The 22,976-nt window shown below is 36.5% G+C and overlaps 1 protein-coding gene across 1 annotated transcript in view; it reads left to right on the forward strand.

Annotated features, from left to right (window-relative positions):
* The window catches only part of LOC145685940 (uncharacterized), a 758,676-nt gene that overhangs the window by 636,947 nt on the left and 98,753 nt on the right, over nucleotides 1-22,976 (forward strand). The window contains exon 4 of the mRNA XM_081758714.1: nucleotides 1,061-1,194. Within this exon, the coding sequence (XP_081614840.1) occupies nucleotides 1,061-1,194 (134 nt within the window). The remainder of the gene's footprint in view (nucleotides 1-1,060; nucleotides 1,195-22,976) is intronic.

Consider the following 22,976-nt stretch of genomic DNA (forward strand, 5'->3'; position numbering starts at 1 on the left):
TGACATTGTGAGGAATCCACCCTGCATACACCTTTGAATAGCCCAGTTCGTGGATAATGTCTGCTACACTTCCATTGATCATTGACAGTGCTTTCGTCAATTGACGGCTAGTCATTAAGTCCAACGGTACTCTTGTCTAGTAAATGTTCCACAGACAGCAAGTTTTTAAGTTTGTCATATGAGAGCTTATTGGTTAAATTGTGTTCAATTAGTGCGCTTGGACCCAGGATCCATTCCTGAGTATGAGGAGATTCTTTGAAGTGATTGCATTATTCATTGAGATCAGGTTGAATTATTAAGTTGAGAACTTTAAAAAAAATACATGATTGAAGCCAATCATCATTTAACTAAAAGAAGCCCTACAATCATTTATCCTCGTGGGCGATAGTTAGATACTTTTGGAGAATTTAGGCAGAGTTTCCTCTATGGTACCACGTCCCATAATTCTAACCTGTAGGCTAAATAAGATGGATGATTAACGAGTCATGATTATCAAATATGATAATGTAATGAGAATGTGGGAGAAAACAGAGGAATCCCGATAAAATGTTGTCCACTAAAAAATCACATGGCGTGGGATCGAACTAGGGATCCTTTGCACCTGAACTGAGCTCTCTACTACTGATCCACCGTGTCCCTTATAATAGATCGATTAAGTTCTCAGTTCATTGGATTTAACGTTTTCTGCATGTAGATGATATAAGACAGGGTCGTTTCTTTAAAGTGGGATTCGCACCACTGCTCAGATCTGCATCCGAGGAAAGTATCGGGAATAGAACCTGGAACCACACGCGAGGAAGGCACGCGCTTGCGTCAGTCGGTCACGAAGAGGTATATCGATTAAGAGGGGGAATCGAAAATCGTAAGATCGTATTATCCTATATTAACTGTGAAAGAAGTTACTTTTAAAAAAATAAACCTTAACCTGTTTTCAATTGTAAGGTTCTTTAGTCCTTAATCAATAGTCGAAATGCCTTGATCTTTCTTTTCAAAGTTTTGTTAAGACTGAAGGTGGCTGACTTGGAAGTTACTGAGAATTCCAATTTCCTTCTCTTTTCAGATATTCCCAGAAGACATCCCGAGATCACAGGATTAAACCGACGCTACAGAATAGGAGAATGGCTCACAGGGAATTGCTCATCAGCACCTTCGTTACCTGCGGCTAATCTCTCCTGGTTCATTAATGGAGAAATGGTTAGACAGTTTATATTATCTCTTATGTCAAAAATGAAGTTAAACTTAGTTCAGAATCTATATGAATATTAAGTGTTTTCAGTTTTTCCCTAAATGTTCAATGTCTGGATTTTTTAAAAGGTGACTATTTTCCACATGAAACAAAAATTATATAGCTTTGGTAAGATATAAGTTGGGTGCATAAAAAATGTCGGTAAAACATTTCAGAAACTACAGGGGTAGACAGAAATATGAAACATGAAATTAGATTACATAATAATGTATTATTATCTGCACAATATTGGACTTCCCTGGCTTCCAATATAGAAAACTTCGTTAGAAAAGGGATTTATGTAAATTATTCAAATTATCTTCAGAAACTTTGAGTCTTTTTCTGTCGTAGAATAGAGGTTTATTTACGACGTAACGATGGTTTATTGAAATGGTTTCTTTCTCCACTTCCAAATTTGTAAATAACCTCAAAGCCAGAATGCGTGAAACAAGCTTTATTTTACCTTCATACTAAGCTAAACACTTTACCATCGATTTTGGTTTATTAATGCATCATCAAACATTATTCTAAAAGATGATCCTAGAGTCATTGATACTTTGAACTTCTAGGATAATGTGATCCCGTAGAATGGAAGGGTCCTCTGTAATAACAAGGTAAGTAAAAAATGGAGGTTTTGGCTTACAACTTTATAAACTCTTTAACGTACAATGTAGTAATTAACAGTACTAAATATGTGTATGTATGTCTATGGAGAAAAGTGGTGTGGCAACTACTCTGTGCTTTGAAGCATAAAATGGCGAATGCCGAAAATGCAGAATAATACATAACGGAGATGGAAAAGTGGCATGTGCCTTGTTATTGCATATCCTAAAGTAGTAGTGGAAAGAAAAAAGACAGTAGAGACACATAATGACGTGTGTGACAACGTTTATATATTGCAACACACGAGGATACAAAATATACAATAATCTAAGCGTTCTAGAAAACAAAATCCGGAAACTACACGAGCCTTGTTTGAAACTCCAAATCGGATGTGTCCAGGGGTAAAAGTGGATCTGAAAAGGTGGGTGGAAGGTAGGTAGCGGCACGACACCACGCCGTTCCCCCTGCCTATCTTTGCCCATTGTAATTTTTTTTAGGAACTTGAAGGACGGCGTACATATTTATTCGAGGTGGGGGGACTCGCGTTCCCCCTCACTTTTACCCCTGGGTGTGTCCATTTCAGATTCAGAATCCGGGAGGGCACATACAAAAACATCGGCAGGGTTCAGCACGTTTTTGTAAAACTGCTGCTTGGCAAGAGTAATAAATCGTAGAAGAGCTTCCAAATCCTTCTTCTTTGAATCCTTGATTTTTAGTTTGGCTGGTTTCTTGAGGGAGGTCAGAATGGTGTTCAGTGATAGTGCCTACACCGAGTAGGCTTTTCCTCCTACACAACTGTACGTTTCCGGAACTGACACAGATCCATGTGAAGGTTTTTTCATCCCCTTCCCTTTGTCCGATTTTCTAATAAATTTGGTATTACCTAAAGTGTTAATTAGGAATACCTAGACCCAATTGGGAGAACAATATTAGGGTGGGTCTTGCAGAATAGAAATAGAAAGTAGAAACTGGATCTAGTTGGCTTAGAACAGAAATCAATAGGGGGCTTTTGTGAACGCGGTATTGAACTTTCCAAAGGCCATAGGGTAAGTAGTATGATTCTACAGGTGAAAAGATACAGAAAGTTTCTAATCAGCTCTAAATATTATTTTCTGATCGTAAGTCTGTAACTCCTAAACTACTCATTATTGGACATGAGTTAGTATAGACTTTTTGCTTTGTTTTCTTTTGAAGAAACACCTTCTAAAATTTGTTCTCATACTTTGGAAACACCCTCTGTATAGATATATAGATATATATTTCTTCTTCAATATATATATAATTGGAATATAGGTATAATGAAAATTATGAAAGATATTTATCTTTTAGTTCGGAATATACAAATATACAATAGGTATAATGAAGTAAGACTTATTTCATTCAATTTAAGTACAGTACTTTTATCTTGATTAGGTTAATCGATATTTTGTTTACATTTGAAAGCAAGTGAAAAGATAAATTAGAAAAGGACAGAAATGTTTAATCAGAGAGTTCCCCTTTATCCACCTTTCACTTTATTGGTGTATATGGTAGGCTTTATTCGTACTTAATGGATCATGTCTCTGGTGGTTTTGGAAGAAGGTCACAGTCACCACACTCGTTTGTCATTGCGCTCTTCTGTATGGAGTCCAAACCTGTTACGCTGTACACTAAATGATGGTCAGATTTCTGCTAATCCATTATATATTCCATGTTAACGATCTCCAAACTTTGAGATAAGAAGAGTAGAAGTAAAGAAACTAAATTGTCATACATACGGAAATTATGGATCACTATTGGTAGTATGTGAGTCACCGTTACTAATTAGCATGTCTATCACAGTTAGAAGGAGACAAAGAAAAATAGATACAATTTGTTACTTTTAAATTCTACTTTTTATATGTATAGCACATAAATTAACTCTGATAAAGGCAGTAGATAGATTGACGCGAAATATTTCCATGTATGGGATATAAATAGCCACCGTTAGTCATCGTTACCTGTTAATATATTCGTTTGACTTCATTAACGAACGCGGCCGAGACCATTGCTCAGCCATCTGTTGCAAAAGAAAGCAGAATTCAAAAATTCGCTTACATGGGATATGATATATAGATTGCCACCGTTAAAGACGCCATGATCCGTTAAAATCTTAACGGATTGACTACATTAACGAACTTACCCGAAGTAATCGCTTTAGCAAACCTACTCCAACAAACATAATTAAAAATTCACTTGCATGTATGGGACATGGGCTATGGATACCCACAGTTAAAGTTTCCCGTTATATTTTAATCCGTTAACGGATTTACTACATTAACGAACTCAGTCGAGGTATTTATTCTATCTATCAGTTGCAAAAAGCATAATTCAAATATTCACTTACATGCATGCGATATGGGCTATAGAAGGCGACCATTAAAGTTTGCGTTGCATAAAATACGTTAATGGATTGACCCCGGGTCGAGATAAATGCTCTAGCTATCTATTGCAAAGGAAACAGAAATCCACATCCATTCAAGAGATATCCTGCGAAGTAACGGACGGGTGGATAGACTAATAACACAATAGTATTAAGTGTTACTGCGTGATCCTAATAAACTCCGGTAAATGCAGTTGAAAGAAGCTCGCGAAATATGTCTGTGGAATATGGATAGATACATTAAAGTGACTGTTACCCGTTAATATGTTAACGGATGACTCCGTTAACGAACTTGCCCGAGGTAATCGCTTTAGTTACCTATTGCAACAAACAGAATTTTAAAAAATTCACTTATATGTATGAAATATGGGCTCTGGATAGAAACCGTTAAAGTCGTCATTGTAGTAGATTGACTCCATTTACGAACTTGGCTGAGATAACTGTTCTAGGTAGCTATTGTAAAAAATAGAATTGTTAAGAAAGTGCACCCGTTCAAGACTTGTTGTGGAGAGTAACGGACGGACAGATGGACGCACTAACAAAACAATCTTATCTCACTGCGTGATCCTACTAAAAAACACTATCTATTCCAACAGAATAACACTATCAATTATTATTGGAAGCGAATGACATATCTATTAGCGGGGTATTTTTTTCTCTAGTCCTTTGAAAACGACGCATGACAGTTACCCTTCAGCTACCTTGTTTATCTCCATGTGACCTGTCGATTGATGTAAATCTCATCTTTCGGCAATATTGTAGGTTAATAAAAATTAAAGTTTAACTATTAAACATAATTTTGGGCTCCATCTCAATAACCATACAGTATACTGTCGTCTTAACTAACTCTATGGTCTATGGAACCCGGCCGCGTTCACGAAAGCTTTCCATTGACTTCTATCCTTAGCCAACTGGACCCAGTTTCTACATTGTATTCCTATCTCTGCGAGATCTATCTTAATATTTTCCTCCCATCTGCGCTTAGGTCTTCCTAATAGTCGTTTTCCGGTTACTCTTTCAGTTAAGACTTTGAAAGCGTTCCTACTTTCTTCCATCCAAGCTACATGACCTGCCCACCTGAGCCTCCTAGATTTGATGACCCTAACAGTGTTTGGTAAATAGTATAATTATGCAGTTCCTCGTTATGAAGTTTCCGCCATCCTCCATTCCCGTTCCTCTTGAGTCCTACTATTCGTCGTCTCAGGATCTTGTTCTAAAATGCTTTCAGTCTATGTTCTTCCCTCAGAGTAAGCGACCATGTTTCGCAACCATACAGAATAGTGTCATAATGAAAGGCTTGACTAATGGGTACTTCAATACAGGAGCGTCATTTCAGATTTTGCTTGGGGGGGGGGGCAAGACCCCTTGATATTAGTAAAATTTCGCGTTTTTCACTGACTTACTACTATTCTGTTGATAAAATCTATATACATCTCAAACCCAGGGGGGCAAATGCCCGTCCCTGCGCCCCCTAAATGACGCCCCTGCTTCAATATAAGTTTCATCTTGATAGATGGAGTAATTATCGTACAACATATTTTTTTAGGTTTACAAGAAATTATAGTTTTTCCCTATTTTCTTGAAAAGTGGGCATGAGCATTTACACATACATCATTTTGTTCAGCCTTATGATATCTCTAGATTAGCATGTGTCTCGTTTTTTTTTTTTTTTTTTTTTTTTTAAATTTTTTCATTAAACACTAATGATAATCTAGATTTTTTTTTTAATTTTATGTTTGGTGAAACCATTTCATACTGTAATAATAGTAATTCCATTATTAGTCAAAATATGAAAACAAGATTCGTCAATTCAATTGATAATGGATAGATTCCATAATGGTCAGTTACTGTACATAAATGAACTGTATTCAATCAGATGAAGATATTAGTTCTCATCACAAGCAAATGAAGCAGAACGAGAGGAGCGACATACGTAGCTAACATAACATGTTACTCTATTAGCACGTCGAACCCTATCTTCACATGCATAGCACGCTTCAGAATTATGATAGGTCGAGGAAAACTTATGATTCTAAACTTAAAGTGAGTGACTCCCAGGTGTCCTTCAAGATGTGAATCGATAAAAATTTCCATTTTGGAATGTGTTTGTGAGCGTGAGTGTTTCAAGGTGAACAGTCTTCAGAACTCAAGAGGCCATCCAATCGAAGTTTTCGAATCGAACTGGCTTCGTAAACTACTAACACATTGTAAGCACTTCGTACAGCACCAATATTTACATTCAATAATTCACTTTTCATAAGTAAATTAACCATGTCACGTAATGCTCATGGACAATTATTAATTCTACCGCAGATAAATAACGAGACGTCTAATTTATTATGATTATCATTATTGACTTTTATTAATAATTTACTTTATCCACTTAATTATCGGAACATATGCTAAAATAGCTTATATCAGTTTTTTTTTCAATTCTTCTCTTCCCTTGTAGAAACACCCAACTAGTACACACAATTTTACATGACACGCATTCACTTATATTAAATACGCGGGCATATCAAAATTTTCCAGATAATCTTTGGAAAGTCAATTTATTTACATAAAACCTTTTAGAATTTTTGAAAATGGTCCCCACAAGCATCAATTCTTAAAAACCACGAAATAAATATTTTAAATTTTTTATATCAGAAATTTCATTAATATATACTGAGATAGTTTCTTCACTTGTTGCAAACCGGCGTCCTCAAAGCTGTTTCTTGAAGTTTTGGAATAAGACAAAGTCACACGGAGCTAAATCTGGAGAATAAGCCGGATGTGGTAGAATAGGAACTCCACTTTTCTGTAGAAATTTCAAAGTTTTCGCTACTATATGTGCCCACTCATTGTCATGGTGAAGAAGCAATTGAGACTGTGGAGACTTTCGGTTGACAAATCTCTATGCTGTAAAGACACTCGGAAGGCAGTAAGTAACGTACCACTCTGGTATCAATGTAAATCGATCATCTAACTGTACAGTTGTTACATGGCCGGCCTTAGAGAAAAACATGCCACTGTAACTTCACCCACGACCCCGTGCTTGTTTAACTTTCCAAGGTAAAGTTTCATTTTGAAAACACTAGTCGACTGCTGCTTTGTTTCGGGGTCATAGTTGTAAACTTATGTTTCATCACCTGTGACAATATTATTAACGTCTTCACTTTATCCCTGCGAAAATCTTTGTAAGCATATAACGGCCCCACTCCATGCGGTCATCTCTTTGCTCAGGCTTAAGCTCATGTAAGAGCCAGTGACTGAAGTGCTTGGAAAGACCAAGATAATCTTTTATTATGAACTGGGCTACAGTTGACAATATCTTCAAGGTTGACTTTGCATGTAATACGGCTATCCGCTTTCACAATATTTCTTACTATTGTGGTGCTAGGACGCCCAGAGTGAGGCTCATATGCAGGGGCGGAACAAGGCAAACTTTTCACCAAGGCAATGTGACTTTTGGCACCCCTCTTGGCCTAGCCTATATTTTACATTTTATTACAGTGATTTTAATATTTTAAATCCATTTTTCAAAAAAGAAAATTTAATTCTCGAATACATGATATACGGTGTAAGTAAATTTAGTACTTAAAATATATATAATATATATATATATATATATATATATATATATATATATATATATATATATATATATATATATATATGGTATCAATTACATTATTATTATTATTATTATTATTATTATTATTATTATTATTATTATTATTATTATTATTATTATTATTATTATTATTAATGTACCGATATGTATAAACAAGCCAATATCGAACAACATTTATTGAATACTACTAATTATGACATGATTATTGCTATATTGTAAATTGTTCTATTATATCAATAACATCCGAAGTCATTCTACAAGAGTAACATATAAAATCCACTAAAATTCATTGCCTGGAAAGAGTTCACAAAGAACATGGCCCATTATTAATAATACCAGCTCCCCTTCCACTCTTTCTTCTACATGCCATGTCTCCATGTCTGCTTTAGTACTATGAAACTCTCTTCTTCCATAGTGGAAAGAAAAAAAAAAGATGATCTTATTGACGCTACTTTACAAGAACATAAACCAAAAAAGTTAGTAGAAAACACGTTATAAAATTTACTTTTCCAGGCTCGTTTTGTCGCCTGCTGACTATGGCCTGGGTTGCCCGGCCCTTGGTCCGCCTCTGCTCACCTATCAGGCTTAGTCGGCCGCGTTTAAATTCCGAAAACCAATTAAAAACGGTTGCGTGTGAAGTATTTTCCTCGAAATATTTTTCTAAAATATCATGGCAATGTTTTTGCATTAAACCGTGCTTAAAATCGTAAAAGATCATTGGACGAAAATCACGTCGCTCGAGCTCCATTGTTGCCAACTGACAGGATCAATCAAACTAACCTACATTTCCAGCCCTCTAATTTCCAAACAAACCTGCAGCCTTGCAGTTACACCTTTCACCACTAGAGGGCATATGCTTTTAAACATGATATGTTTCAGTATTGCAACGCTATTTGAATTTTAGTTGTTAAAAACTTTCGGTATGCCCCTCGTAGAAACCAATAACTGTTATAGCAAAGATCGTATTATTTTAGAGAGATATTAACTTTTTCTCGAGGATTTCTCAAGTTTAATACATTAAACACCCTTTTCACAGATACATGACTGTGCGTTTGCGCATTCAAAATAATTTTCAAAAGTGGCATATTCATGTGACAGTTGAATAATTCACACTGACAGGTTTATGACTCGTATTTCTGACAACAAATTTATTTCTCCATTCCTGGAGTTTTCTGTAACATATCATTTTCAAATATTTAAAACAAACCGATAGGGAGCACCACTTAAGAATATATATATCGTCATCATTGCATATTATTTGCACAAAATTGTAGAAATCAATATCTCCATCATGCAGTTAATGCAATGAACGAAAAGAAAGAAATTCAGTGTTATTTTATTACAAGTTTTGGATTCGTTTCATGTCCTGAATTTATAACAAAAATATCTCGTGGTACCTTTTGTGCTACAATGTAACATCCAAGTTGGACAGCTCTGGCTTAAATAATAAAATTTCGCATCCGGACCACTGCTACGTATTACTTCTTTTATTCTGTTGTTTAAGCCTACATATTACATTGTTATTTGATGTTTTATGTAGGGTACACAACAATTAAATATGTGTCAAGCGTAATTTTAGAAATAAATTATAATTACATAGTGGAAAACACTCTGCATTCTGTAATCACACGTTTTCAAAAGGCGTGAATTTAAATTTCTATTCTTTAGAAAGAGAGCAAGGACCTCATCTAGTTTCTTTCCAGGTGGTAAAGTGCCAAGAAGCCACGACACATTGCCTCGTTGGATAGAAACAGCTATACGCTGTATTAGAAAACATAGAACGAACTTCGCGAGGAACGCAAGAAATGCATCTTCCTATTTCTCTAATAAATTCAAGACTTCTATTTATTATATGTTCTTGTAGTTACTCATATCAAATATTACTGATTCTCTCCACACAAACTCTATTATTAATTTTGCTGTAAGAAACCCATTCCACAGTTCAACAACAACAGATTTTTCACTTATTTACTTTATGTATGTCTACAGACATAATAACTATTGAACCATAAGTAACCTTATTGAAATCGCTAATACCCATCATTATTTATTGATGTTCTACAACCACAAACAGACATTGTATAAAGAAAACGTTATATCTAATATACTTTATAGTAAAATTAGGCGCCTTGGGCGGACATAATGATAAGCTCCTCTTCCGAAAAAATTGAGTTATTAGGCGGAAAGGGTTATGATCAAACCACAGGAGAATATGTAAATAGTTTTATTTCCAATGTACCTGCAGAAGGAAGAGAAAGCTCGTTTTGTAGGGTCATTGCATTCAATTACATAGGAATGGTCAACCTTCTTTTCCATTTTATTCGAAAATTAGAAAATGTGACATACTATTATGTTCGCCCGAGCCACTCAATTATAGACTAGCTTAGAGTTCATCGTTCTTTCTAGCAAAGAGGCTATACGAAATAAGGATGAGCCTACCGGTCACGGAATACAAGTCACATGAGCTACTGTGAATTGAATGAAGTACAATATGCACAAAAATTATGCGGCTAATGATGGCTCTAATGTCGTTACCATCTTCACGTAATAATTGTCATCTTCCTTATATTATCCTTACCGTATGTACTTGAGAGTAGGGTTTCTCAAGGTAAGAGTTGCGTAAGTAATTAATGGTGATCATGAACAGAGAAGAAAAAGATAAATTTAATTAGGATCTTGTAAAGAAAAAATATTTTTTTAGATTATTTTAAATTTCTTAATTTGAGACGCTATTATGCACGTACTTATTGTCAAATGCAGCCGCCAACCATATTAAACAAAATTTTACACTATTGCAGAATTGTTTGAAAAACAATTGCAATGAAAGATGTATAAAACTGGTTTTTAAAAAACTGCATAATAAAATACTAGCGTTACTCTGCATCGTGGAGGCACGGTGGCTCAGTGATAGAGTGCTTATCTCTGATGCATGGAGCCCAGGTTCGATTCCCGGTCAAATGAGTTTGTGGTGGACAACATCGTGCTCGTGGGTTTTCTCGAGGTACTCCCGTTTCCTTCCTTAGCCTAACAGGTACTCGGGGTTCTTCCATCATCATTCACTTGTTTTAATCATCGTCTCCCTTAGCCTAACGGGTATAATTGTGAGACGTTAAACTCAAAGATATCATTTCATTTCATTTTTCTTTGTATCGCTGAAGCAAGCGATCCTCTCTCTTCTCTCCTAGTAACTTCAAACTATACGAATGTCTGTAAATTATAACAAAATATCTACCATATGCAATAAAAATCGATTTCTTTTTTTTAAAAAAAATCAACTAAACATATTTGATTAAAATCGGAAGGGTGCATATGACTCTGCAGGCATATTAAACACACTTCTAAGCAATTATTTGTGCATGCACTAATAGGAAAACCATCTAGAATAAATAAATGTATTGAAAGCAAGAAAAGTAATGTAAATGAATTTTATAAAGTGTAACCATATTCTTTATCTCCACAGAAATTTTCATCGTATTTAAGATATTTCATAAATATAAATTTATTTCTATGGATCACCTTTTAAGAGGAGACAATATTACCTCTAACTTTCAAATGTGTACTTATTTTGAATATTCACAAATACAATAATTAGATCCATAAAACATTTTAATTCACGTTTAACATTAGTTCGATTTAACAAAGCAATATATTTTTAATTCCATACTTGAACTTTGCTATATCTTTATTGAAATGATGAATTAGTAATGCTAGAATAAATGCCATAAATATCTCCCAATTTTATGAAATGGATAACTGAATTACTTTCTTTATTACGAAAATAAATTTATTTATTATATCATTCTTAAAATATGTATCAATTTTCGGATAATATATTCGAATTGTCTGTTGTCCAGTATTATTTCCCTGATGTCGTACCTTGCTTTATTCAACATCTTCTCTTCGATAATATATTGTTTTCTGTAGTAATCGAAGATTTGAACTGTTCAAACTCGATTAACTTCAGGTCATGCAGCGTTGCCAGACTCTCAAAACGCCAAATCCGCAGAATAGCTGAGAAATACTAATCTAGTTATTTATCATAGCAAGTGATGTTATCTGTATCCTCAAAAGGAACATTGTCACTCCCTGTTGGATACAAATTATGTTTGAACTATACACAATGCAACTTGCTATGCAATTTACCTTATTTTAGAATGTTGTGAAACTGTTACAAACCATAATGTGTCAGAATGGAATAAACTTCATAAAAGTTGTTGTGGAATTTTTTTTTTAAATCTGGAGGGGTTAAATATGCACTCCCTTTATTCTTCATTGATCTTTCTAAAACAGTATTCAGAAGTGATCATTGCGTAGGTCGAAGAAACTATGTGCCGTATTTCTTCATAGTCAATGATTTTCTTTAAAGAAATTTATCGTGAAACACATTTTTAATTGACAGGTAGGCAATCCATACTACATTAGAGGACTAAATTCACCGCTCATTCATATCTTATTTTAATCCCAAGCTTAAAGAATTACGGAAAACAGTCAAAGAAAATATGCAAAATATTGTATTAAAATTGAATGAGTTTTATATATAAGTTATCGTGGAATTCTATAAAATTGGAGGAATACCACTACTGATTTCAGCTCCGTGTAGGATGAATGATTTGGAAGCCTTAGTGAAGATGTACGACATATTACACTAAAATCGAAGAGTTGTAATGGAAATGATAAGTATTTCCACCATCATTTGTTTCTGGTGCGTTCCAAAGAAATATGCTACATGTGAAACTTACAATGTATTGACTAAGCATGACGTAGGCCTACTTCTTCCAATACTTCCGGCATAATTTGTTTACGATGTTTTTGAAATAAATGAACATTTGTTGTTTTATACTGACCTACAAACATTATAGTATAAGTTACTTAAGAAAAACGCATTTGAAATTAATTATCAATCACAAAACCATTAAATCATTACAAGTTGTATTATGATGTTAGGTTACATGGTGCTACCTAAATGAAGTATCCGATGTCCTCTTTGTCATTTTCAATGCAAAAATTATACGCTTTTAAGCAAAGAAGAACATATAGAACTAGCTTTGGAAGATAAACCATCAAATTCAGAAATAATACGCTCTTCAAACGCTTCAAATCCTCTTCTGCTATGTAAAAAACTTAATCTTTCATTACTTCCCAGTCGGAAAGGTCCATTTGACAGATCCGCAACACACGTTTCATCCTTTTTTAACTTTCTAACCATTGTAAACAAATCTAACAAGATTAAATCTTTTCTAGAATCACTATATCAATCAGCTACTACTACTACAATAATCACTCGAGACCTGAATAACTACTAAACAAGCGACTTATGGTTCAATCTCTAATGAAAGAGAGAATTGTTAGTTTTGTCTAAATTTCCAACAACTTTGTAATATTAAATATATGAAAAGTAAAGAAGGTAATGAAACATTCCTTGAAAATAAATGTAGATTATATTCTTGCCTGTTTTCTCTACTTAATTTCCACACTGTTGGTAACCGAAAATGTATACATGTTTGAATATTGCACTTTGGTTGTCCTAAAATTACTGAATCATTTATGCACCAGATGCGAGAACGATTAAACAAGAAATAGGTGTAATTGACTTTGCCTCCAAATAAAGTAAAGTACATTAAATAATAATAATAATAATAATAATAATAATAATAATAATAATAATAATAATAATAATAATAATGTAAATATAAATTGAGATGAATCAATAATTCCTTATGTAATACCAAGGAAATAACCCTCACGTATCCTAGCACTTTCTAGCCGAAGTGATGGCGACTTTACTGACAATTACAGATCACAAAGGTGCAACCAGGTTTCTCGCAAGACGAGCTGCATAGAGAAATCCACCACCTGGGCCCTTCAGGCTCTTAAAACTGTCTATAAGAAAGAATGGCCCTCCATGCCCTCCTGAATACTCTCAAATCACATGCCAAATAGATGTGCAGGATTGTGTGCTGCCCGAGGTGGCTATACATCTTACTCGTGTGATAGGAACTCTCTGCACTCATGTCAACTTACGAAGTGCATCCAGAAAGTTTCGAAAATGCTCTATGATAACGCGAATGGTCTGAGTGCTACGCGCTTACGTGGGTGTGGAGCAGGAACATGTAGCCATAACCTGGCGTGAACGTAATCATTAGAGACAGTGGTTAGAAACCTACGGTACTGTGAACATATTTACGCGCATACAGTCTCCCGCCGAGTGCGAAGTACGCGCAGTAATCAGGATTCCCTATACTAAGAAGTTGTCGGCGTCAGAGATCCAGAAAAAATATAGAGACCGCAAGTCATGAATGAAGATTACGGTGGGCCGAAAAAACTCATTTTTTTATTTCGAAGTTGTAATAGCGCGGAAAAGTTGCGAACTATATAGACAAAGAAAAATAAAAAAAAAATTATCAAAATCGGATGACATCTTCCGGTCGCGGATAGACCCTAAAGTTTGACAAAATATTTTTAAAAAATCCTTTTTGCAATTATTTTTTAAATTTTTGAATTAAATGTTTTTGTAATGTAATAGTTTTTAATGTCTTCAAATAGAGCCTAAAAATATTGTATTTTAATTTGGTTTAGATCAGTTGATATCTTCAGGTCGTGCATAGGGCCTAAAATTTGACAAAATATTGAAAATGTTACATTTTTACGAGTTTTTAAAAAATATATTTAATATTATGTTTTTAAACATAATACTTACAGTATTTTTATTTCTGAACATAAGAACATTGTGATTTATTAAGATGCGAATAAATTAACAACTTCCCATTGCGCAATGATCCCAATGCTATAGAAAAACAGTACCTAAAAAAGATAGTCCTGTGACATGATGGGTGATAACAGTAACAACTCGCATGGTACTTTTTGACTTGCTCTATATTTAAAAAGCTTAAATATTTATTTAAGTTACAATGTAGTTTTTAACAATAAACTTACTTTTATAAAAAAAAGGAAGAAACAGAGTTCTGAATAAATAGTCCATGTTAGTTGAACCTGTCCAGTGTCCATTATTACTCTTCTCTATTTTGTAGTCGAAGGTACTTTGAAGACTGATTTGCTGGTAAATTTAAGCATAGATGATGTGGACAGCAGAGTGGTTCTTATAAATGCATCTCGTGATTCAGCTCCACAAACTTTTCCTGAGGCTTCCGTGACGAGTTTTACACAGCGTTCAACAGCCTGCGTGTGAACTGGGAATTGCTTGAAAGTAATATTCCAGTTAGGGATTGAATCACTGCCGATGTGCAATTTGATCTCGTCGTCACTGATTTCTGCCAACAGTGGGGGAGAAAATAATTCACAGTCCATCCAGTTGATAATTTCTGAGTATTCTTGCGCATTAAAGTTGGTTTTTGGTGGCATGAATGTTCTCCTTCTTGCATCTCTCTGCCTTGCCTTCAGAATTATTCGCAGTCCGAGCTCTCTTATGTGTTTCCTGTCATCTTGAGTCATGGCTAACAGTAAGTGTTCTGGGTGGGCGAAAAAACATTCCGTTCGATCACAGGGTCGACAACATCAAGCAAAGGTTTTGGCAAATAGCTGGTAGACTGTACTGCTTGGTAAACAAGTTTCGGGCCGTCTGTAAAGTGTTTACTTGTTTTGATAGTAAACCACATTGGCATGTATGATTTTAATATAAACAAAACTAGTTCTTGAAGTTTAGGTGAGGGGCTTTCTTCACTAATGTACAATCTGACAGTTCTGTTTGCTTTTGTCAACACCTCGAATGTGATAAGTGCCCAGGATCTCGTACAGCCAAATCTTCATTACAGGTTTCTGATTTTATTGCCTTTGATATATGAAGTAGGTATTGCTGATCTTTGCTAAGCACGTTTCTGTCTATCTCTGGGATCTGACAATCAATACTCTGGAAGTTTTTGGCAGCCTACGAACTTTTCACCGATTGGCCCTTTAGAACAACTAGGCCCATCCATTTGCTCAAACATTGGCGGAATGGTAACTCATTAAAATGAAGTAGGCAAATTGCCCATTGTACAGGTTTCCTCAAATGAAGTTCAACTCGAAGAACCAGATCAGTTTTCCAACCTGTATTCACAGCTGTACCATCACATCCGATGACAATTAGATTTTCAAGAAAAATACCACGCTCAGACAGGTAAGAAATTACAGACTTGACAATATCTTCAGAGCTTCCAGAATTTGGAGTAACGTGGCCAACGTACAGTGAGCCGGGTTCTTGAATTAGCGAGTAATGCTCTTCCTTAATAATTCTACGAAACCTTTTTAAATGAGCTTAATAAATATTTAAGCTTTTTAAATATAGAGCAAGTCAAAAAGTACCATGCAAGTTGTTACTGTTATCACCCATCATGTCACAGGACTATCTTTTTTAGGTACTGTTTTTCTATAGCATTGGGATCATTGCGCAATGGGAAGTTGTTAATTTATTCGCATCTTAATAAATCACAATGTTCTTATGTTCAAAAATAAAAATACTGTAAGTATTATGTTTAAAAACATAATATTAAAGATATTTTTAAAAATCTCGTAAAAATGTAACATTTTCAATATTTTGTCAAATTTTAGGCCCTATGCGCGACCTGAAGATATCAACTGATCTAAACCAAATTAAAATACAATATTTTTAGGCTCTATTTGAAGACGTTAAAAACTATTACATTACGAAGACATTTAATTCAAAAATTTAAAAAATAATCGCAAAAATGATTTTTTTTTCATATTTTGTCAAACTTTAGGGTCTATGCGCAACCGGAAGATGTCAACCGATTTTGATAATTTTTTTTATTTTTCTTTGTCTATATAATTCGCAACTTTTCCGCGCTATTACAACTTCGAAATAAAAAAATGAGTTTTTTCGGCCCACCTAATGAAGATATGGTGGAGATTATTTACAGCAGGCCGCACCAATGTGCTCGACAAAGTAGTAGCCAACCACAACGATCCCCCTACAGCCCCGACCTCACGTGCAGCGATTTCTACCTGTTCCGCCACCTGAAGCGATTTTTCACCGGATAATGTTTGAACAGCGTAACTGAGTAACAGATGGTTCTAGTAATCCTGGTTCCAGTTTTCGGCGGCAGAATTTTCTGACTCAGACATACAAAGGCACGCGCGGCGTTGCGACAAATGCCTCAACAAGGATGATGAATATGTTGAAAAGTAGGCTGTGTATCATTAAATGACAGTAATGACATTTGCCGGGTCATACGCCTTGTGGTGGCGCGGTAACTCGCAGGGGGAGATAGGGTGACACTGTGCCCGGCGCGCTGCCGGTACTTTAACTACCATATGGCAGCGAGTGGCACGCGGTGTCAACAACCTACCGGCAGAGGTGAGCTTTCGGGGAGCATGCTCTGAAATGGGCGACTAACTCGTGCCATTGGATCTGGGAGAGTACGTGTGACCCCATCACGTCCTCAGTGGGGTAGGTGGCTTCGGCTGCCGTACCTACCGGCGGGGGTGAGCCCTCGGGTATCCCCCGAAATGGGCAACTAAGCCGTGCCCTTGGGTCCGGGAGATAAGGCTGCGTGGTACCCCAACACGCTAAAAAGAGTGGGTAGTTGGTGTGCCCTGGGTGGGCGGATCCAACGCCCTACCGGGAGGATGATGTAGGTACTGCCCTCAAAGAGAGTGTATTGCGTTCTCTTGGGTCCGGGATGGGATACTTAGTATCCTAACGCATACTCGTACCTCAGGAGCGCTGAGGAAGTGGGTCCCTCCTTCGTCCCAGTAATGTGAGCTGGGTGCAGGAGTCACGGCCATACCAGGGGAGCCGCCGCTCACAAATGGCCATTGTCTTTAAAGGTAGACAATCTACATCAGCCATTGGGTCTGGTAATGTACGGTTCACCTCTCCCGTAAGAAGAGATAGTTCCGTATTGTTTGAACCGCCCTACCGACGGAAGGGTGTGGGTGTCCCTTGTAATGGTGGCTTACACGTACCATTGGGATTCGGACAGGTAGCCTTGCTACAACGTGTACGTGGTAACTAAACACGTTAAAGATAGGTAGCCCCGTATTGTTTGGGCGGGCCTACCAGGGAAGACACAGCTCCCAAATGACAATGTCTGCCTTGAGCAAACGGTCTACATCAGTCATTGGCTCTGGTAATGTACGGTGTACCTCTACCGTAACTAGAAGAAGTCCCGTATTGTTCGGACGACCCTGCCGGGGGGGCGGAAGTGTCGGATTCCAGCCTGCGGGAGGACCAACCGGAGGTGGGGGAGGGGCCAATCCCAGGAATCTGGGTAACGGTTCTGATCCTGCTAAAGGGAGGAAGTTCCGTGGGACATGGGCCGGCACCAAACCCAAATGATGACTTAACACGTACCATTGGGTCCGGGATGAGATACGGGAGTATCTCGACGTGCGCGTGGTACCTCTACACGACAAAGCGGTTGCCAGTTGAACGATAGAGGTAGGTAGGGCCGGGATTGAACAAGCCCCCTCGGGCGTCGCCTGGGGCCCCGGATTGGGTTGGACTCTGCCGGGCTGTGGTCATACCGTGGGATTCGGTAGCTTGTGGGAGCCAATCCCAGGAATCTGGGTAACGGTGAACACGGGCGGGAGGTGAGCTTGCTTTTAACGCTCGGGCGCCATGCCTGCAGAGCATGGTAGGACTGACTCGCTAGCAGTCTGCCTCAACCAGTAGGTCTACTGGTAGGCACTCAGGACTTCGGACTGGCCGCGCAGTGGGCGTATCCCACTCCCTCAGAGAATGGGGGTGACACACTTAGGTGTCAAGGTTAAGGGACAAATCCTGACGATGCACTTCGTGCACGAGCAATAATAGCTTATTGTGCAACTACGGGCGGGGTGCATTACATTCATGCGGAACCCGTCCATTAAATAGACCGAACGGTCGCGGGCATGCTCTCCATGCATGCAATTAAGCGTGGCATAGTAGACCACTAGCTCACAATGTTCGTCTCTTATTTTACAGTCCAGAGAAACTTACTTTCTGCATGGTCCTCGTACATATTGTCTTATCTCCGTATTGTTTCGAATCTTCTTGTTTGGTTTATCACATCTTGTTTCTTTGGATGGAAGGAAATCCCAGCCATCTTAAGACAACAAAATTGAACTAAATCTATACCCATATATTTATCACATGATGTTGCCAGATCATGTTCCCAAAGTTATGGGTCAATTTGTGCTCTCTCCCTATCCGTTCTCAAACAGTATTGGGTTTATTTATGGGAATTGAAAATAATTAAACCATTTAGTGGATGTTCTTGTTTTTTGCATATAATAGTTAAGTGTGACTTAAATGTGGTACTAATATTCTCTTGTTTATTCATTGCCTTATGAATTTAATTTGAATCTGAAGAAGGAAACTTCTTACTCTTTTAATTAAAGGAAATATTTTACATTCCGCCGTTGTAAATGAATCAATTTATTCAACAAATTCGCAGTTAGTAGTAATAACATTTTTGTTTCTCGTAATTAATTCCATAATTTTTGGATTAATAGCCAATCCTGTTGTTAATGCCTTTTTTTAATGTCCAGTCAATTTGGTGTCACTGGAATTTCTTCTCTTTTCTCAATTTGGTAGGCATTTGTGTGTAGTTAATTTGTTTTTATTTAATTGTTTGACCTCTGGTATTCTTTCCCAAGTTTTGAAAGAATAACGACGCGAATCAATTCAGAAAAATAATTTGTAGCTATTTATTTCTCAGTGCCTGGTAAGTTCTGCTTCATTGTGTTCTTCCAATTGTTTTAAAATAGAAGTAGGATGTTTATGTTTATGGTCATTACCGGTATCTATGGCCTTAAGCTCATCACATATAAGGGGTGACCTCGGCGAGTGCACTATCCGAAAAAAAAGTGGAGAAGGTAGGAAATGACCTTGAACCTGTATGTTAGGTACTATCCTGTCATTTGCCTGATGTAAATGAGGAAAACCCAAGAAAAACTCACTTGAGAGTGGCTGCCCTCAGGAAGGTGGGACATTTCAACCAGTGACCCTATCGAGAATCGAACCCGGGACCGTTTACATCAAAGGCGGGGGCACAGTATGTGCATAATTGAGCGGATGTGTCACGGTAACGATAATATAAACAATGATAAATAAATCACTGATTTGAGAAACGTCATAAGTCAGCCATATGTCAAAAATTAGTTTATATGCAGCTTTGATTGATTATTCAAGAGTAGTTACACCATTGGGTTGTGATATGTCAGAAGTCACACTAATAATTTGTGCAATATCGAGCTGCAACAAGTGTCCCCTGAGTTAAACGTCACAAATCATTGACTTACGGCATTATTAGCAGTATTAACTTATGACGTTACTCAAATCAGCGATTCAAATAGAATCTGCTGTTTTACAATATATTTTGCTACGTTAACGGTACCTTCTAGCAAAATAGAAACTCTTAATTATTATTGGGGACAAACAACATATCATTTAGCGACACAAAAGTTTGCTTTTTAGGACTTTCTCGATAACTACGCATCCGAATGTATTCTCTAAATGAGTTATTTTGTTTAGCTTGATGCAATCTATCTGTTTATTGATTCAAGTCTTAATTCGTTTTGGGCAATATATTTTATTTTAAACAGTGATTACAATTTAAGAGTATATGATAATTTTAGGCAATATCTCATTACCTATGCTATATATTGCGTCTTGATAGTGTTATAATAAACAGCCTAACAAGGTTATATGTCAATATCAATTTCACTTCAATAAGTGACTTGATTAATTTTTTCATATCCATGAATATCATTTTTATCAGTCCAATGAGATCCGAAGATTGGTATGTCTCACATCTTAGGAGAATTTTTTTTTCCGTTACATGCTAATAATATAGAAGAATTGCCAATTTCCCCGTAAGTTTCTAGTATAGTCTTAAGAGATTGACAGGGTACTACATATTCACAGTAAGAATGTGCTAGGTACTATTTAAGTAGAAAAATGGTTAAAAAGGACGAAAAAGATTCCAACCATTTTTGATGATATTAAAGAGGGTTAATGCATCAAAAGATCCATCCTATATTTCAATCAAAAATTTTCTTATAGGCCTTATATCTGGAGAACTACATATATTGTAGCCAAACCCAAAGTATCACTTAACTCAGTATAATGTCCTTATTCCGGAAAAAAACGAAAACGTTATTTAGAGACCGTTCAAAAATTTTTTGACCCCTGATTCAAAACCTATTTATTAGTCAAGATCGCAACTTTTTATGCTTTTTTTATCATTCCAAAAATTTTTGGCTAAGATCGCGCAATCTTTTGATCCTGTTTTGATCATTCCTAAAATTCTTGTTTTATAACGAAGAGATTAGCTCAAGAGTCTATGATTTATGAAAGCTCCTCAACGTGCACAAGTGTCTTGCTGAAAGCTTGCAAAATCATTGTGGTGGACTAACACTGTACATATTTGTTTTCTCGGAATTCTTCCGTTTTCTTTCACTTGATTGAATGATGAGATTGTTATACATCAAAGTATTAACAATATGACCTTCCCCTACTTGTGTTCTCTCCTAAACTATATTTGAATTTCAAAAACACACTTCTCATATTTTTAAGTAAAGTAAGTATTTAGTTTCTCCTTATTTCCTCCTAGGACAACCTGTAGTCAAAGCCCTAAAAGTAGACTGCTGACAATGCCTTTCACTGTGCGTCAGAGAATTGAAAATGATTGTGCAAATCAAGAGTCATAATTTCGAATCTAAAGAGAGTTTATCAATAGCTCTCTTTGTTTCCGAAAATGCAAGGTTCTAACAAAATGAGTAGAGCAGTGGTTGTGCTTGTTTCTCTTTCTTATTATCCCGAAAAGCAACATACATATTTATTTTATTATATGGATATGAAAGTTGACCATTAACCATCAAAAATAATCACATGCTGAGGTTCTGAGAAAAATTAATTTTGAAGATGTTCGAAGCTAAAAATACGAAACGAAAGGTAAAAGACAATGTTACCTTATGCTCTATTCCTTAATAGATACTCGTAGACCTAATAGTTAACATTGCAAATAATGGGGGCATATAAATTAAACAGGATATGTCACTGACATGATAACACTGCAAGGTTCCCCATGTGCTCTCAATACCACGTGCTGGGTGTAACACACTTCATACGACAGTTGTCAACCATCATCAACGATCGGCAAAGTAACGAAGATCAAAGAAGCTAGGCGACAGTTCAGGATAAAAGACGACAGCACCATACAGAAAGCATCAATCTCTACCGATTGATCATCCACCACTCTCTAGGACGCCTGGTCTCTGAGAGCTGTTTTACCCCCTCTCTAAGACGCCTAGTCATTGAGAGGCACCTATCCTACATTCTTTAGGACGCCTTATCTCTGAAAGTTCCTTCTTGCTATGACACTTGGTCTCTGGATTCTATCCCCTCTTTAAGACGCCTAGTCATTGACAGCCACCTACTTACACTTTGGCCGCAAGAGCGTTAGTTCTTATCACCCTAAGACGCTTGGCCATTGGGTTCCTACAAATTCACCAGCAAACCACTAAAATAACTAGAGGAATTTATATTTTATCTGTAATATTTATTACTGCTGTTCTATAAGAAAAATTTATAATAAAAAAGTTATAGATAAGTCCAAATTTCCGTGTTTCATCTTTTAGCTCTATCCTAAAAGACAGAACTTTTTTCTGTGACTAACATGATAAATACGCACGGATAGGCACTTTGAATAACAAAGTTTAGGTGGGAGAAAAGGTGAGAGAAAAATAAACCTTAAGGTCTCAAGGAAATAGATAATGAGATAGAATGTTCTAAGTTTATAATCTGCGAAGCAAGCATCCTATCATACTGATTGAGGTTTTCCAGGATTTTTCTGCCTCCCAAAGTATACTATTAATGTACTTTTAGAAATGAAAAATGAATGCCAAGAAACCATGGCTTCACGTGAATGAAATAATGTAAATGACACACACATTGTACACAGTCATCCGCTGAGCGTCCTATATCTATTTTTCACAGAATGTACTGTACATTGTATGTCAAATAGCCACATCAGTATGTTGTGTACCTTTCTCCGGCTACAATGCAACTTGTACTCTCTGATGGAGACGATAATACATATGCATGATAAGTAATCGATTTCCACGCTTGTTCCATTTAATGGTGTCGATCGCCAAGGTATATTACTATGGTTGGTGACTGTATTAGACAT

Source organism: Thermobia domestica, chromosome 5, assembly GCF_964235325.1.
Source record: "Thermobia domestica chromosome 5, izTheDome1.hap1.1, whole genome shotgun sequence".
In the NCBI taxonomy this organism is placed as follows: Eukaryota; Metazoa; Arthropoda; class Insecta; order Zygentoma; family Lepismatidae; genus Thermobia; species Thermobia domestica.